Here is a 19,126-nt window from a genome sequence, read left to right as displayed (position 1 = left end):
TACATAGTGCTAAAAGAGAGACAGACAGGAGGCAGATTTTACAAGATTGATTTATTTAGTATTATACAGGTCATGTAAGGCCTTAATGTTTGTACACCATTCCCATTGAGACAAATTACCATAGTTTTTGCAAATAACATGATTTTTTTCTTGATGTATCTTATTTTACTGAATTTTTATTTTTTTATTTTCATTTTAACTATTTTGGTTTTTTTTTTCTTTTTTTTTTTTTTTTTTAATACTGAGAGTGGTACTTCCCTCTCCCTGGCTTGGATTAAATCATGCACTATACTGAATTGGCCTTAACACCATTCACAAAATTGTTAAAAAAATGTTTTCTTTAATTATTAAAATAAAACATAAAAGAAATGCTTGCTATCACCATCAACTAAAGGGCAAAGTGTTAGACCCCTAACATACAAATAAACAACCATTTGAATATAGCTTGCTTGTTTTCATTTAACTTAACAGACAATCTGTCACCATTGTTGCAAAAGTAAAGAAAAACAAGTGAGGCAGCCACAGAAAATCGCTGAACCATTGTCACATTTTTAATACAAGTCTTATTCTATTTTGTTTTTCTTTACCTTACCTCTTTCCAGTCCCCCACCCCACCTCCCCCCACCACTTTTTTTTGCAGCATTTTCATCTGTGCTCAGAGTCTTGTTTGGTGTTCGTTCATCAGACACAGAGAATGCGTCAAAGGCATTCAAAAATACAAGTACCGGAGAGTTTGGAGTCCCCTTCGTGTTTCCCTTCAAACCCTCCATCTCCCAAAATGCCACTTCAAATCTCCCTCTGGGCAAAAGAAAAAAAAAAAAGAAAAAAAAAAAACAGAACAAAGTTTATAAAAACAAGGGGACTAACAGTGAAGGTGGACTTTTTTTCTTTCTACAGTTTAATTACAAGCAAGAGTTCTTCAAGTAAGAGCCACGGTGACTCGAGCAGTTCAGGAAGCGGGAGAGACCAGCATACGTGACATAGGTAGTGTAGAGCTATGGAAGTGACTCTGTGGCCATGCTGACACCCCTGTCCTGGAGACAAGCGACAGAGCTGCATTGGCTCTGTGTGCGTCAAGAGATGAGCAGACGTGACAGAAGTGTCCCACCGCTGGACCCCACATCCACATGCTGAGCCAAAAAAGCAACACCCCCATTTGGCTTTTATGTGTGCTGCACTTTGCAGTTGTCGTTTCAGGGACGACACTGATTGTGAGCAACGACCATGTTCTCTTGTGTGTGCGCGCATAAAAAAATGGCTCAAACGCTGGGGGGCTCAAAGGTCAGGCTGGCTGGACTATCATTGGCTGGCTCCCTGTTTACCCTTCTAGTTGGGGCCAATCAAAGATACACACACACACACACACACACACACACAAAGCTGGAAAGGTCACCGCTTAAATTCCAGACAGAGCAGTGAGCTCGTGTAAATCTGCACTTAAGACAAATGCAGGACAGACAGAAAAAAGCAGCAATCAGGAGGAAAAAGGAAGCAGAAAGCACCATGGTCCAAACCTCATGCTCAAAGGGCTACCAACTGCCAAGCGGTTGAGATGGCAACAAGACAACAAAAACAACAGACTCTTGTTTCCCAAGGCCCATTTCAATTGTCCAGTCCCTACCTGGATACCCAAAAGACAACGACAAGTCACTCCGTTCCGAAGCAAATGCAGCACGGCATCTACTTTCAGAATCCCCACGGCCAGATTCTGCTTGAAAAAATTCCAAGTGCAGCGATGATCACACAAAGTCCACATTGAACACTAACAAAGGTTCAGCAGCACCGCTGGACACAATGCATTGGAAGCCAGAGTTAAAGTTCTCAAAGAAGCGCACCTAAAGAACTGTGACCGCTATTATATGCGGCAGGTTTGATGCGCTATTCGTCTGTTCGACCGGGCACTGGAGTTGTGGGGGGAGGGGGGAAGCAAAACTTATTTGCAGTCTTTAGAAAAGCAGAATCGATGAGCGTGAAGCATCAGTAAAGTGGGATGAACACAGAACACCACTACGCTCAAAGTGCAGAGTGGACAGGCGGCTGAGCTCCTCTTTTCCCTCGGCTCCCGAGCTAAAACTCTGACTTGGGACAACAGGGCCATCCTGTCAGCAATCTTTCCAGCACATCAGGGTGCAAACACAAACACACACACACACACACACACACACACACACACACACACCATCCAGTGTCCTAAACCCTTCAGATTCAAATCAAGAGCTCTGAATCCGAATGAGCAAACATGTCTCATTTTCAGCATGTTCGAGCATTGAGGGTTACACATAAGCAGATTTCCTGTCCATTTACTAAAATTTTCCACATTACAAAGACAATTTCTACGCCCATATAGGTATCCAATTTATAACTTTCTAAGCAAGAGGTGTATTGTAGCAAGGATAAACCAGCAGAAAATTTTTGGCTTTTTTGCTAAGAGCTAGAACATGCAGTTTGGCGGTGATGCAACTGTACCGTCCGAATGCGCCTCACACATAACATCCTACACAGACATGTTCGGGTAAACATCAGTGTGACCCGTGTGAGGTCAAAGCTGCATTGCCCGTGCTGCGGTTAATCATCAGCACAGATGTCAAACACTGGATGGACGCACAGGTTGCGACAGTGTTCTGTGCATCACTAGGGCAGCAGGGCTGTTCGCCGGACAACTCGGCAAATGCAGCAATGCAACGAAGGGTATTAATGTGGCACAAATACAGAATTTAGTCCTGAGTGTTTGAAATGTCACAGGGACCAGGGGAAGACCTCTGCAGGCATCCCTGTCGGCCCACCTTCCTTTCAAACATCATGCAGGTCACACTGCAGGTATCTGTCCGGCAGGTGGCATCAGTGTGTTCTCACACAAAGCACTGTGGACCCATCATCCGATTGAAGGCTGCCAAGGGAGGGGTGGGCCGAAAAAAGGCCTTCAGATGAGTTACATGCCCGTTGCTGGAGGTTGACCAACACAGCCGTTTGGGCACTCTACCCAGAAAGCTCTAGTTTTGCAAACCAGGTGACATTCAGTGGTAATTTGTTTTAAACTTTAAAAAAGGCTTTTCCTCTATCATTCTGGATGACATTCAGTTGGTCTCAGCGTTGATTCTACTGCCAAGCGGCTGTGACCCACTGGGCTCATTTTTAATTGGCTCTTTTAAGATCAAGTGGTGGTGGACCCCCTTTACAGGCTCCTGGCTACGCTAAATCTGTGCTGGATCAACCTGTCATCCTACACCCATCAATTACGGTGTAGGACTTCTCCCTCCCCCTTTCTTGTGTTCTCTCCCTTTCTCTCTCTCTCGCACGCGCACACACACACACACACACACACACACACACACACACACACACACACACACACACACACACACACACCCTTTTCTCAGCCCTTGTTCAGTCTCAAGTCTTGATCATTAAACCACTGGGGTGTTTTCTCACTGGGCTGCACATCCACTGAGACTGGCTGGGGACCTCTGCAGAGGACGTGACGGGGGATACAACCACTTAGGATGAAGGGGGGGGGGGGGGGGGGCGGCAGAGCTCCATGGCAACCAGGTGACGCTCCACTCCTCAGTGAGCCAGAGCTGCTCCAGGGTAAACCGCCGCCTCCGTCACCATGGAGACGAGCAGAGACAGGCAGAACAAAGTCCCCAGCCAAGGCAAGAATCAGTGGATCACTGCAGTTTAGAACACATCCTCCTTTGCCGGCAAGGTTGCAAAGGGTGGGGTACCGGCCTGCCGCAAAGGATCATGGGATGCCTGAGGAGATTTTGCAGGGCTGAGGCTCACCAGGAGACAAAGGTCTGCGGATTGCCGACTCAGGCGATGAAGCTCTCCCTGCTGATCATCCGCACACCATGACAAAAGGTATGCCACGCCACGGAGAACAGCCCCCCAAGCATCACTACAATGTTCTGCAGTGTTCTCCTGGTGCCACGCCATCACAGAATTGCAAGTCGGGTGTGACTTAGCAAGGAGTTACAGTTGCAGATGGCTGTGTAACAGGCATTACAATAAAAAGATCACTCCTCCAGCTACTGTCGCATGTGCTACTCATCTTTTCAGCTTCTGCCTACTGAAGCCTCCTTCCAAACACTGGTCAACAGCATGGCGTCCCATATTAAATCCTCAGTTCCTATCTCACCACCGGACTCCTACAATCACCTCCTCCATCAGTTCTGATCGATGTCACAGCCCGCCAAGTGAGAGCTTATCTGTCTGCAGCTCAGAGCTTGTGTTCAGCATGTGCCTGCGGCAGTTTGACACACGCGCAGGCGCGGACACACGGACAAACATCCAGAACGCAGCTGTGCATCCAGACTGCAGTTGGTCAAAGGGTCCCTGTGATTCAAGCATCACATTAATCAAACCCACAGATATTTCAGCCTTATTCTGGCGATCACTCCTGAACCCATGGTGAGCCAGCTTTATTTCACAAATCGGAACATGACAACTAACTGCTTCGAGTGAGTACACCTCCTACTCAGGACTTCTGTACAGGTGAAGAAAGCACAGGGGCCCAGCAGGATGGGGATGCAGATTTCTCCAGCCACGCTAACAGTCCATTTTACACAACATTTGTGTTCTGTGTTGCATCTGCTTTAAAGTGCTTTTCTGGGCCTCCCGTTACTCAGTGTCCCTAACTAGCCCCCTGTGTGCCACCCCCACAATTTCCCACTCCTGTAGTGCAAAGCATTTTGGGATCAATGCAGCAGCTCAAAGGGGAAGGACTTCCTGTGGATTTGACTGAGGGTCTCTGCCAAGCCGTCCACCCGTGGCTGCACAAGGAGCCCGACTACCTAACATGCGGTCCTCCTCAGACGGATCCATAGTTATAAAACCCACACTTTTGAAAAAGGGTGGGTGTGTGTGTGTGTGTGTGTTTGGAGGGAGCTGTACAAAGAACAGAAAATAGCAGAGCAAATCAAAAACAGCATTAAAAACTATTCTGTCTGTTATGCAGGGTGTCTTCCAGCTTAGTGAGCAAGCCTGGGGTTCTAGTGTTGTCGCAGATGCAGGGGGAGGCAACTTCAAGGAGCATCCGGGAAGTCCTACCAGAGTTCATAATCTCTACTGAGTATCCCAAGTCTAGTGTCTGGGATTTCTCCTTCCACATGTGGAGGATTGCAAGGGCTCTACTCGGAAGAGATGGAGGATTGAAGGGTCCTTATGACGAGGCCAGTTCTTTTCTTTATCATCTGATAAGATCTGCCCACAAATATCGTCACACATATTGTCTCTCTTACCTGTCCCAAACCCCCTCACAAAAGAGCAAATCGGACTAGTGTACTAGGGTGGGCTCGCCTGGTTCAGGACCTGATTCTCCAAGCAAGGGTGCATGAGGTCAAGGGGAACAGGATGACGGAGGAACATGGTAAGGAGATTAAAGTCGGGACATCACTCAGAGCTCAGCAATGAGTCCAAATGCTACCAGGACTTCTGGCACCACCCATTTTCCACAAAGTCCTTTATACACTCCATCCCAGGGGGGCTGCGCTTTCATCTGACACCAGCAGATTGGAGGGCAAGATGCAGGGGGAGAAGGGCTCTTGTCCACAGTGACACAGGAAGGCAGCCATTCCAGGCCGTGCCATCCTCTGGCTCCCAGTGTTCATTTGTGCACACGTAAACCTTTGAGTTTCCTTTTTATGGCAGGAGTAATGGAGAAAGACAGATGCCAGGAGGAAACAAAAAATGAAATGAGTGCAAGAGGAATGGTACGAGACCAAAAAAAAAAAAAAGAGGCGAGTTACTTCAGTGGCTCAAACATTACGTATTCCTTGTGGGCGCAAAAAAAAAAAAAAAAAAAGGGAGGGGGGGGGGAATCACATCTCTCATGAGTTCTCTCTCCATCACAGAGTCTGTTGTTCAGCCGGGGTGTGGTGGGGGTGCAGCGGCAAGAGGGACTGCAGTGGTGACTGTGGGGTAGGGGGCGGGGAATGGGGTGGGGACTGCTGCTGGGGCACATAGTGTGTGGCCAGAGGGGGTGTGGACTGGGATGGGTAAGCAGGACCTCCAGAGAGAGCAGTGGGAGAGGCAGGCTGGCAAGGCAGGCCACTGGGAGTCTCCACAAGGGGCTGGCTGTAGAAGAAGAAGCCGCACTGGTGGATGAAGGTCTCAATGATTGTCTGGTATGTGCGGGTGGCAGTCAGCGCATCCATGGTGGTGAAGTCAGGCCTCATGAGCGTTGGCCAGAAGCAGATAGAGAGGTTTTCACTGGTCATCAAGTTTGTCCGGCTATTCTGGCTCACCCTGCATGGGGGGGGGAAAAAAAAACTTCCGGTTTCAATTTGGAATTGCCTGGCATACTTATTATAGAGAAAGGTTCTTCCTATTCAAAACAGATCCTGCATAACATAAACCTTTATTAAGTACATTCACAGGAGACCATGGACTCTTGAGCCTTATTCCTTCATTAAAACTCAAGAGTATGCAGGTTTCATCCAATCTCCTCCAGTAATGTCACAGAGCACCCCTGTCATCAGCAGAAATTGCACACATTTGCCAGGTCTATTAACAGTTTGCGGCGCGATACCCAGCCCCGCGGAGCAATGCAGACGGGCCCAACCATGGCACTCACTTGTTCAAGTGGCTGATGACAAATTTGAAGACGTCGTAGTTCTCGCGGGGGAACTTGCGCAGTGTGTCCTTCATGGTCTGCAGCCTCTGCTCACGGTCATTGATCTCTGTGGACAAGCAGGTACAGTGTAAGCATCAAAGAGCCACACCCAACCGCACAAGAAATGTTCACATTGACATTCCAAGGCACTGAAAGCCTTTATGTTCAAAGGTGCTGCATGGTGAAGAAGTATAAGCCCACAGTGTGATGTGAATGACCTCCTCTTGGCTGTAACTACTCTGCTGAATTCCTGAGTCCTCGCTGTTGCAGTATCCTGCAAGTCATGCGACCCTCCATGCGCGCGTGCACGCACACGAATGCGGGTCAGAGGCTTGTTGGTCAGTTACACACATATGCACGCACACACACAGTGCCTAGTGTGTATGGAATTTGGGGCATATATGGCAGTGAAAATATCCCAGAACTTCCACAGCATAATGTTTATGATCTAAATCACCTCAAAACCACCGTTTATGCCTGTGCAAATGTAAAGAACATAGAGCCAAAGAATGTACAGTGAGACAGACTGACACACCACCCCATATACACCAGTTATGTTCACTGAGCACAAAGTCACTAGTGAGCCTTGTCCTGTTATGTAAATTCTCACACACAAACAGCCCCCTGTCTGTTGCAGCACCTCCATGTGACAGCAGATGTGCTCCTTCCTAAAACCCCACTGCACAGCACACCATGCAGCCCCCTCCCAGCAATGGGCATCACAATCCCCATCCAGTGACGGATGCATGACATGTCCAAGAGTCTGACCAGGTAAACAAGCCTGCGATGGTGGGTTGAGATCCACTGCCCCTGACCAGGGTCGGCTGCCCCAAAAACATCCACAGAACACGGGTGTAATATTCTGCTGGTTCTCCAAACATTACCTCACATATACCCTTTCAAACAAAGCTTTTAAATGCCAGCTTACTACTAATCTTCAAATGAGAAATCTAGTTGTAATGGCAAATGTTCCTTTTTGAAATTTATAGCAGATATTAATGTTTCAACAAACAACTGGGGAACTGTGGGGTTTAGCTCACTCTTGCAGTTATTTAGAAAGGCTTCCTGAGGTTATTCTTTTATAAAAATTTGAGCAAGTAGCAAAAGTGACACTGACTAAAATGAGTATATTCCTGGGTTTTATAGTAACCACAGGATTGGTGGTGGACTTAATTTTCTCTGGAGGAAAGACGGAAAAAAAACCAATATGCAAAGCAGCTTTATCATTTTAAATCAGACTTACAAGTTTAAATGCACCTGAGATGAACATTTCACACATGCAGTCTCAGACCAGCAAGAATGTCCTCAAGATGTGACATCACAGAAATAGCACAAACATGACAATGTGCTGTGTCCAGGGGGCCATAAACACAGTGACGTGTTTACTTTGAGTTGGTGATGAGGCTAGAATGCACCATTGTTACTGTGAATTCTTCTGCCCCTCTGCTCGGCTAAGCAAAGCATGCCTGTAGGAACTATTAATACCCGGTGCACATCGGAGGTGTTGAATACAGTCCCTAGCGCGTCCGTGTCTGCACACTCTTGCTACAACCCATATTTCACTGGAGTGATTGTTAATTAATCTTTGTTTCATAAGGATGAGATTCCTTTGAGACATGGCAACAAATTGTGATTACTTCTCCAAAACACACGGTGAGGTCTTCAAATGTATTTTTACTTTTTTAGCAAGCTAACAAAATGAATGAAGGGGAGGATGAAGTAGAAAGCTGCAAAAACAAGGTCCAGCAAGAAGCAAAGTGGTTAGTCATTACCTTGAAATCACAGGACCCAGGTTTAAGCTCACCCCCATAGTACTGATGATCATGGTTCTTATCCTGAATAACTACAACAAATATTACCCAATTATATAAATGGGTAAACCACTACAAGTATTTTGCTGTAGAAACATAACATTGTAACTTGCTTTCAACAAAAGTGCCAGTTAAATTAATAAATAATAAGACCCCCACCATTGAAATGAGCCATGACAGTCCTGCTGTAAAAAAAGAATAGGTATGGGAGCACACACCTTTTGCCAAAAGGGATCGACAGCAGAAATGAGGCAGTCTCTAGGGACATCACAGCTTACCCCCCCCCCCCCCAGGAGTGACAGATGGGTCAGCTCACTGCTGTACTGACTCCGCCCATCGATTCTGTGTAGCTATACACATCCATGTGGCCCCCAATCAATTTAGTGCTTGTCCGTTGGCTCTTCATCTTGTCTCGTTCGTTTTTTCCTTTCTCGGGGCTTCGTCATAGCTACACCACAAGCTTCTGCTGCTGCGTGGCAGACACGAGGGTTCGACAGGATTATGGCAGGTCCCTAGAGCAGCGTAAGGATAAGCCTCCTTAGTCTCTTGGCTGCACAGCTCCCGCAGGCAGAGGTGAGAGAGAAGTACAGAGCACCCGCCCTTGGCAGTTGCCTTTGTTACAGGTTTCAGGCAAGGTCAAGGAGTGTGTACAGAACATGCTCGGTGTAATGGTGGGTGAGTTGGAGAACAGCTCTAATGTCTTATTTTCGGTCCTTTATTTGTCTAACACTTCCGTACTCCAAAAGTGCCTCTGAGCAACTCCTTGCATAATTGCATCTCCTCAGCCAGCCAACAGTTATCTACACACCCCCACACATTCAATTCCCATCATCTTCCTCATCCCTGCTCTTACTGTATGCTTCCACTAGCTCCACCTGCATGCTGTAGGGCACCAGTGGCTCCGGCAGCTCAGAGAAAAAGCTCTTCATAGCTCCTGCTACCGTGTTCACAGTGAAGTCCTTCTCCACCAGGTCCAGGTTGTGATCTGAGAAACAGACAAAGAAACAGTTAATCTCAGCCTCATCCTTCTCCAACCTCCCCATTGAGGAACTCTCCCTCTGATGATCCCACTGACAGGTACACATAAAAGCACCCACAGAACCGGCGATGACAGGCACACTCATACTGACTGCAGAGTGCTACAGCAGCCCTGCCAGTCGGCATCATTAGCACCAACAAGTGACTACTGGGGGACGTTGACTCTACGCTCACCACAAGGGGCCCGGAGAAGCTGAGCAAAGCCTGTGGAGATCACAGTTGTCCCTGTTTGTGGCTACAGCAGTGCCCAAAGACCGTTCCCTGCCTTTCAGCACCGGAGTCTTCGAGTCCCTCGCTCAGATAGTTCGGCGGACTTCCATTAGAGTGGAAATGTGCAGCGCAAAATCTGATAGCGTGTGCTCATGTTGTACATGACCTTTAATGACCTTACATCCAAGCAATTAGCTGTGTCGGATGTTCACTTAATCCATATTAATACTCTATGGCGCTTAACACACCAGCTTTATATTTAACACCAAGTGCATTTTGTACTATTGAAGTATGTAAATCGCTGAGGTAATTCTACACCTTGTCCATAAGAGTAAGCGAGAATCTAAAGTGAGAGGGAACTAAGAAGCTGAGTGCTACCAGTGAAAACTAGAAGACAAGTGTAATTACTGGGCCAGCCTTCGTGCTAAGCATTTGTTTCCAATTTAAAAAAAAAAAAAAAGGGATGTGATGAGCAAGTCTGCAGAAATAAGGGAGAAACTTAATTTAAAAAAAGCTCACTCATGATTAATTTCTGTTGAGATAAAGCACTGCAATCCCGATAGGTCCATTGTATCTTTGTAAAACAATACCCACCTGGTCCAAGCCCATTGTGGGCGTAAGCACCTAGTAGGGGGCACACCCTCCAGCCCATGTTGAGCTGCAAAGGAGGTTATGGCTGAACGGATGGACAAAACCGCTTTTGGGGAGCTTGGAAGGCACAGAAGGCATGGTCAGTGCAGCGTTTTTAACCTGCAGATGGTTCTTGGTTCTGCAGTTCCTCTTGTAATGTTACCTACTCAAAGGCCCTCATTGATTTGACAGTGAATTTCACCTCCTGTCACCTCAACCATATCGGTCTTCTGCATGATTCATTAACCAAATCTATTGAGAAGGTAATAAACCGAGAGCCCCCGTCACACCAACACACACCACCCCTTCTTGATGAAAGACTGTTTCCATGCTCCCAAGAGCATTTCAGTGGGAGTAGAGGGTACCGAGGAACTATATTACATCATCTCAGGATCAATGACTCCTGACTCTCACAGGTTAATTAAACATATCTGTTTTACATTACACAAATAGATAAGATAGAAATATTACACATACACCAGGCTTCCACAGGTGTGGCAGGCAAGGAGCACGATGCACAGCAGAAAGGATGGCATTGCTGAAGAAATGCATGTTATGTTCCACACTTTAAACAGAGTTTCCATGCATTAACAAGGGTACTGTATTAATAATCTATGAACTAAGTGGTGTAGCAGTTAAAGTACTTGCCTTGTAACCACCAGCTTGTTAAGGTCCATAGACAGGCCTTGCTGTTGTACTACCAGAGAAAATCCATTATTTGTGATCCCGAAGTGACATACAGCTACTCAGAATTATGACAATATTACCAAAAACTATAATTTTGTTTTTTGATGAGTGACTGTTGCAATCACGATTGCGTGGCATGATAACAGCACTCGGACACATTGGAAGCACTGCCATATTTACACTGTTCATGTTTTAATCCCAGTCTTTACTGGGGTGAGCCCACGCTTTGCTTCCGTTCACCTTTTGCAGTTATTTACCATTAGTCGGTTGACAGATACAGGATAAGGGTGTTTGAAGTTATTGCAACCTGACATTACAACAGGACTGTTGAAACAGAATCCCACTGCAAGTCCAAGCCTGCATATATTTTTAAGCAATGTTATAAATGCAAATACAATATATTCTATAAAAAAAAAAGTATCAAATAGTAGAACTATAAGTTTTACAATAGACTCAGGATAAGGGGATCTACCAAATAATTAATTTTGTGCATCAGCATTCCAGTTTTTAATCTTGGTTTTATACTCCTCTACTCCTTCAGGAACCGGGCATAGCTGAACAAAAGGGGCTTTCTGGTATTTGATTCCTTCTGGGAAATGACCTAAACTGAGGTCTGTGAAACTCTGTTGACAAAACTGCACTGTAAAAACAAATTTGATGAAAGTGTCAAAGCAATGCTTAGTCTCCTAGCAGGAATGCTGCCAAACATGATGATAATGCATCTGTGTCTTTCACATACTGTGGTATGAACTAAGCACTGAGATAGTCCAGTTCAGCCAAAGAGGTCAACTTGCACTCATCTGGAGTCAGTCAGACATGCCAATACCTGCAGGTCAGCAGGACTCACCCTGTTCGAACTGTCTCTGCATGCTCTCCATCTCAGCCTTGTTCCCACTGACCCGGTAGATCCCCTCTGTGCTGAGCCCTGCAGTGAGTAGGAGAGGGATAGGAGGGTGAGATGGCACGAGGAGGAGGAGACCTATCGCAGTGCAATACAAGAACCCAGGTTCCAATCTGTGCTCCCCCTGTAATTTCCTTTTGTATGGAACTTACCCTGAATGGGTCCACTAGAAACTAGCTAAGTATAAAAATGGGTAAAGATGTGCAAGTAGCTTAAAGTAAAAACCTAAAATTAAGTATGTTAGGACAATGGTGTCAGCTAAATCATTGTTTAAAATAATAGTAATAACAGTTTTTTTTTTAAAAAACGCCAACATCAATGAATCCCAGCAGAAGATAAGGAAGAAATGAGGATTTGGTTCACCGGAGTCCCACCAAGACACAAAGATTCTACTAGGTGATCCACCAAAAAGCCCACCGCACCTGTCGTTTGGCAAAGACACACACTGGTATAAAAGCTTTCTTCACTGAGGCTTATAGCAGAAAAAAACCTCAAAGTACCCTCTGGACCCCATACAATTTTCTACTGAACAAGTGAAACACCACAAAATGAGGTTTGCTGCTTGAGTTCCAAAGTTGTGTTCTTTTACTCTGTTTCTGCATGATTTCTGACTTATTGCTGTTGATTAAGGTTTAGAGGTGGAAAGTGGCAGGGGGTGCGAGTGCGCCAAAAAAAAAAAAAAAAAAAAAAAAAAAAAAAACCATACAAAAAAGCAAAGAGTGGCTCCCTGGAGGGAAGCACACACTGGCAAATCTTCCCGATGTGGCTGCCAAAGTATCAAGGATTCTGGGCAAAAGCATGAAACAAAAAAACAAATACTTAAAACTTAAACTGGCTAAAAGGTGTTGCATGCAGGGGAACACGAAGAGAACCATGCTGAGACATGGTTGCCACCCAAGAGCATGGAGGATGTGCCCCCACCTACCACACCCCATTGCCTCCAAGCTTTACCACAACAATAGCAAGGCTTGCAAAAGCAGGGCGTCAATAAAGAGAAGGGCTGCAAGCTGTTCACGGAAATAAGGAACCTCGCTGTCAAAGCAGGCCACATCGATTCTCCCCCCCAATCAATTACCCACAAAAGGTTTAATAGACACCGGGGGGGGCTGGATAGTGCTTCTGTGCTTATTGGGGAGGAAAGGAGTTTTTTGGTTTGTGAAGAGAGGAGGTGTCATTGCAGGGGTGTGGAGAAGAGAAGGTCACACTGCACAGGAGTGGAGAGGAGAAACGGAGACTCCGACTTTTGGATGACCCAGTGGCCCTACTGCTGCAGAGCCTCGTGAGAACTTCATCAGAGCTAGGAAAAAGAAACACGTGCGATCCTCCCATTTCCTCAAGAATAAGAAAGCGGCACATGTATCAATTTCAGGCACCACCAGTTTATGCAAATTCTTCTCAGTGATGAAAAAAAGCTTGAAGGAACACTAACAGAAAGAAGTTGTAAACGAACAGGCTCTGAGGACCATCATAAAGGCTCATGAAATCATTCAACGGGAATAATCTGAACATAAACAACAAAACAGTGAACACTTGTTCTGAACAGACCTCTTGTACCAATCACTGCATTGGCATTTCAGGGTCATTACTACAGATGTTTGGACCATATCTGTAATATTAATACAGTCATGTGTGTGGATGAGGAAAGTATAACAGTTATTCTTAAACATCCTTCATTCAAGACATCTGGCATGAGTTTGAATCACTTACATACAGAATCATGAATGTGAGTTAAGTCTAGTACCACCTTTAGGCTGCAACAATTCAATGAACTTATATACATAAAGATGTACATTTTAGCATTAAATGGGCCAGAATATACCAAATGCATAAAGCAATCAGCTGATATTTGTAATCCACAAACCATAAAGGTCTGAGGGAACGGAAAGAGTCAGTGTGACATGGTTGACCTGGTCTGTTTTGAATCTCAAACAGCAAAGCGAATGATCATCCTGAGACCAAGGCTTTGGTAAGAACCAGCAGACTGTCGCTGTGTGATGGCTACTTTTGGGTCAGGAACAAGCTCAGCCAGATGACACAAGAGGAGTCTGTATTGGCTTATGTCATACAATCTCATCTGTCACATCTCTGTACACCCTTCCAAGCATTCTTCTCTCCTCCCATTGATCAACTCTCCTCTGTCCCTACCTCCTCTCTTTTCAGTCACACCCCTTTGCCCTCATCCCCATTCTCTATGTAAAATCCGAAGAAACCAAACTATCCAATAGAGGGCTGTTTTTGGGTGCACACGACAAATTGTGAAAGCAACGCAAACTTTCTCTTGTGTTTTGGAAAAATGGCCAAAGTGCTACCTTCCTGTGTCGTAGGCAGAGACAAAACAAAGACCAGAGTCATGTCAACATTAGCCCCCAAACATTTTAAACTCACATTATTTCACTCCTTGAGTTTTATTCACATCCATCAAACCAAAAGCAAAACAGGAGACCCAGATTTCTGTCACTTGAACTTAAAACATCGAAGAGAACATTTGGCAACTCGAGAGCCTTGCTGATTTTAGACGAGCCCCAACAAAACAGCCGAAGTGTAACCGGGAGCAAATGACAAATTGCCTTGCAGGGAATTGAGAAAGGGACTCGCAGAGCTGCGTCACACTCAATCGCCTACATTTCATGTCTTCACAGCAGGGTACAAAGTGTAGCACAGTGGTTAAAGGACCAGATCGTCATGTTTTTTTAAACTCCCATGAAGGCCTTGCTGCTGCACTTCTGAGCAATGCCTTAAATCTGAATTAATTCCCCAATATCCAGCTGTATGAAAAGAGGTAAAGTATAAGCACTGAAAAATGGCATATGCCAAGTTACCACCATAATGTAACTTACGCCTTTGTGCAATTAAGTACGTTGGCCAATAGGACACTCAGACATAAAAACCTTTACTACAACTGTTTCTACACATTTTACCTCTGTCTCACTCTTTTCCTCTCTCACTTATGCACATCCACACATGCGCAAACACTCACACATGATGAGGAATGCAGCTAAATGACAACTTCCTGCTAGTCAGTAATTCTGACACCACGTCCAATCGATCAGAGGAACAGATCGGTGAAGTCTGAAGTGTCATGGCCGCCAGCTACAACAGCTATTTTCAAAAGGTCCCTGTGCTGTCCCTTCTGCTCCCGCTGCAGTGCACTTGTCCGCTTGGTGCCTGCATCAATAGGCATGCGTGCCCACACATGCTGAAACAGATTCCCAGGATGACATTTGGAGAAGGACACAAGTGACAAGAAGAGGAAGAGTTGGACATGAAAGGAGGAGGAGGGAAAACGACCCTTACACATGCAAATGTGCAAGGAAGAAGGAGAGAGCATGTGAAATGAAGGCATGAGACCGCCTGAGATAATGGCACACAGAGACATATTTGATATAAGGTAAGGATGTATAGCAGATATGACAGAAAAGGTTGTGGATTTCCTATTTAATAACTGGGATCCAGCCTAACAGTGTACCCTGTTGCACCAGGGTCCTGCCCTGCCTTATTACATTTTTCTTCTCCTGTAATGTTATGAAAAAAAGTAAAAATCCACCTCTTTTAGGTTTGGCCATTCTGATCCCACTTCTGAGATAGGTCACTTCTCAACCTTGGACAACTGAAAGTTTATATCTGAAATACATTTCAAAATTAAAATAAAAAGGATTACATGCCAGGTAATGCCAAGAAACAGAGGACTTCAATCTCCCCTATTTGCAAGACAACTGATAAGATCACTAAGAAATGTAATGACAAAAAGCCTTTCGCAAACAAAATATACAGAAAATTCCAATACGTGATGCTAATTAAGTTAGAAATACCAGTATTATAGTATTTCTGTGGAATTAAACAATGTATTCTAATGGTTTATGGATACAGCCCCCTGTGAGAGTTTGCACTGGAACATGCTGTGCGCACAGCCTGTGGAGCTGCTGAGCACTGCTGGAGCTGGATCCTGGCCTTCAAGGGCGTTATCCCAGATCTGGCTGGGAGCTGTTTCAGCAGTCTGCCTCTCACGACATGCAGCACTGAGCCCAAAAGTCTGCACTAATTTCCTCCTTCCCGATATCGATCTGGTCCAGGAAACCAGTGAGCTGAAAGTGACTGCAGGAGGCCTGGTGTCCCACGAGCCTCAGGTAAAGCCAAGGGGATAGGACATTATGGGAGAGAAAGGGGAGGAAAGAGAGGAGGAGAGAGAGAGAGAGACGGACAGAAGAAGGATGTTTGTGAGTGGGATACATTTGGGAACTGACACGAATGGCAGGGGAAGACAGAGAGAGAGAGAGAGAGAGAGAGAGAGAGAGAGAGAGAGAGAGATGTAAAAGAAAGATAAATGGCGGATAAAAGTTTGGCATACAGACAGAGATGTATAGATGACAAGACAAGCAATGTAAGAAAGACAACCAAAAGGCAGGCACAACACACCCAAAGATATAGGAGAACATGTCACTAGTGCACACCCCCTTGAAAAATTACCCTAGCTCAGCTGCTGGGCTCTTTGCCCCTTGGCACACAACACGTTTACCTTGATATGTGGACTGACCTCTACACTCAGGCGCATGGTTGCTGCTTGATCAAGTCTGTGACCAGGGTTTCGAAGAGGTTATTGTGCAACCTGACATTCCACAGTGAAAGTGTGCAGAAAAGCCAGGCTTTTGCAAAAAAACCATTGCTAACCTGCAGGAGAAAAGCTGCATTTATGGGGCAGAGATTGCAGGAAAATGCAGAATTCTGCAGCACAAAGCAAATATGCTGATCTCTCGATTATGTGCAACAAAATGTGTTTCATGACATTTGAAGAAGTCACATCCATGGTCCGAAATATTAATTTCAAACTTATTGCACCATAAAATTATGTTTATGGCAGAACTTCTCCACCGACCCAGTTCTCTGTAAAACATACCAGATTACTTGTAAGTAAAGAGATCATGTAAAGATGTGAGTGATTACATTAGTGTCAGATTGGCCATCCTTACCCCAGCCTGCTTTGCTGGTCATCCTGAAGCAGACCCTAACAGATGACCTACACTTGCCCATGGAAAGAGGCTGGGGTTGAACTACTTGGCAGACTGCCTAATGTCCAGCCATTCTGTCTCCAAAGGTGGAATGTTTGTCACTACTGCTCACAACTGGAACCGCAATGCACAGCTATCATGAAGCAGTAAAGAATACATGAGAGCGTGACAACATGGTTGCACTGGATAAACATTAATAATAGTAACAGATGCAAAACACCTATAAACTTCATTCTTTAATGGTCGTTGATTTGGCCAGCAGTTCCCCATGGATAATGTCCTCCCAAGAAACAATGTTTCACTGTGACAGAGGTAAACAAATTGCTTCATTGCAAACAGCCTACTGGAAAAACTGGGGGGGGGGGGGGGGGGGGGGAGTGTGCTTCAGCTAGAGGTTGATAACATTACAGAATTATGGAAGAGAGTACACAGCATTTAGGTTCTGCCCTCAAAGAAAAATATCCAACTAACCGATAAGTGCAAACTTGAGAATTTGTCCTTCCTTACCTGTATTCTCAATGTAGCGGATGCACTTCTCAATGAAGACCGGAATGGGTCGGTCAGGTGAGACCACGCTGACGAGCGGGACCCCGAAGTAATTGCTCTCGATCGGTTTGGAGATGGAGTGCCGGGGTTTCGGCCTCGTTTTCTGCTTGGGTGAGAATCACAGGACATGAGTCGCTGATGCCACAGACGTTGCCATGGTTCCTCATCTAGTCTTACGATGAGGCGAGTTACTTGTCTGCAAGAATTTTAAATAGCTGTATATTTTCTGTTGGAGTACAAAAACCACAGCACATACAGGCAGACACACACAGGTCTTTCCTGCTGTGCTCAGATGCTTTCCAGCCCTTGGACTATCATGTCCTTTAACTGACCTTTTGGCCATATTCCTTTGTTTAATGGTGCTCTTCAAAACAACAGAATTTCCACAGTTTTGGTTTGGTAATGCCTTTATTTTTGCTGGTTTACCCTGAATTAGTCCAACGTCAAGCACCTGTGACATCTACAAATATTTCACTAAGGCGTGTTAAACAAAGCTTTCAATCGTCCCAATTCCTCACCCAAACTTACACTTCCCCTGGTTTACACCTCCCCAGGACCCCAGAGCAATTCATGCTACAAAGAAGCCCTCTCTTCATGGGCCTCCTCCGCAGCAGTGCACCTTGGTCGGCTGGATACGGCTTCCAACACACTGTTAGATTGCAAACTAGCCTCGCACTCATTACAAAGCCACCTCGCTTGCCCTCTGTTCTTTACCTGTCCACCTTCTCCCCCTTCTCCTGTAATAGCCCAGCTATCTCTTTTCTTGCAGCAATATCTTTTAACTGGTTCATTTGCCAGCCATCTTGTTTCTTATATGTGTCTTCCCAGTTACTTTTTTCTGTCCACACATTCAGGATCTCTAATAGAACAAGCTGTATTCAAAATACAGTACAAAAACTGTAGAATAAAAATACAGCACTTTGCCTTTTTGTCTTGAAACTGTATTATAAGTTTAAAACTAATAGTGCTGAGCTCTGCATTGACTCCAGTGAGCAAAATCTTGCTTGCTTTCCATGGGTCAGACTACTATTGCGCGTGTCCACTTACTCCCACTCTCTCTCTTGTAACTTGACACTGAAATTCAACTTAAAACTTCAGACAGGGTGTCTTGCCAGCACGCTCAAAACAAAAACAGAACCATTTCCCAAATTCTAAATCCATTACACATTTTTATAATGGGCACATTTTCCTGTAAGGAGTTTGTTTTCCGCCCCCACACAGCAGGGAAACAAACACAAATCTGTTCTTGGTTCTTTCCACTACGCTCAGTGTATGGCTCAATAATGGAAGGACTAGTAGGATGTCGACTTAAGGCAATGCAAGAAATGTGAAAGACCTCACTTATCAGACAAACACGGTTAAAAACACTATGTCAAGGAGAGTGATTCAGCTTCATGTCAGAGTTTTACAAGGAAACAGGCAGCTACAATAAAGGATTTGGGGGCATCTGATAATGTTGAGTACACTAACAAAGTTCTGCTTGGATTCCTGGTTCCTCCAGACACATAAGTTTGGAGAACATCTATAAAATCCAAGAGAATAGAACACAGGCCACTAGAAGTCCTTGAGGGCCACTTGTCCCCTGCAGTTTTTACTGCTTTTATAGATTCGTTTCAATCAGGAGCTGGCCTCACAGGAATGGAAAACAGTTGATGCAGTCCCTTGGTCCCGTTATAACTCAAGTTAGGCA

General features: G+C 45.2%; 1 protein-coding gene across 2 annotated transcripts in view; it reads right to left on the bottom strand.

Annotated features, from left to right (window-relative positions):
* Positions 1-219: 219 nt before the first annotated feature.
* arhgap35a (Rho GTPase activating protein 35a) overlaps positions 220-19,126 on the bottom strand; it is a 60,638-nt gene continuing 41,731 nt past the window's right edge. Inside the window, exons 3-7 of one of the 2 annotated variants that reach the window (XM_018748756.2) lie at positions 17,398-17,542; positions 11,834-11,911; positions 9,275-9,406; positions 6,572-6,677; positions 220-6,243 (exon numbers count right to left, since the gene is read on the bottom strand). In XM_018748756.2, coding sequence (XP_018604272.2) covers positions 5,844-6,243; positions 6,572-6,677; positions 9,275-9,406; positions 11,834-11,911; positions 17,398-17,542 — 861 coding nt within the window. In that variant the 3' untranslated portion in view covers positions 220-5,843. The remainder of the gene's footprint in view (positions 6,244-6,571; positions 6,678-9,274; positions 9,407-11,833; positions 11,912-17,397; positions 17,543-19,126) is intronic. The other variant, XM_018748757.2, reaches the window with a different exon arrangement.

The sequence above is a fragment of the Scleropages formosus genome, chromosome 10 (assembly GCF_900964775.1).
Source record: "Scleropages formosus chromosome 10, fSclFor1.1, whole genome shotgun sequence".
Taxonomy (NCBI): domain Eukaryota; kingdom Metazoa; phylum Chordata; class Actinopteri; order Osteoglossiformes; family Osteoglossidae; genus Scleropages; species Scleropages formosus.
Note: the sequence above shows the minus strand (reverse complement) of the source record. Positions and strands in the feature narration are given on the sequence as shown.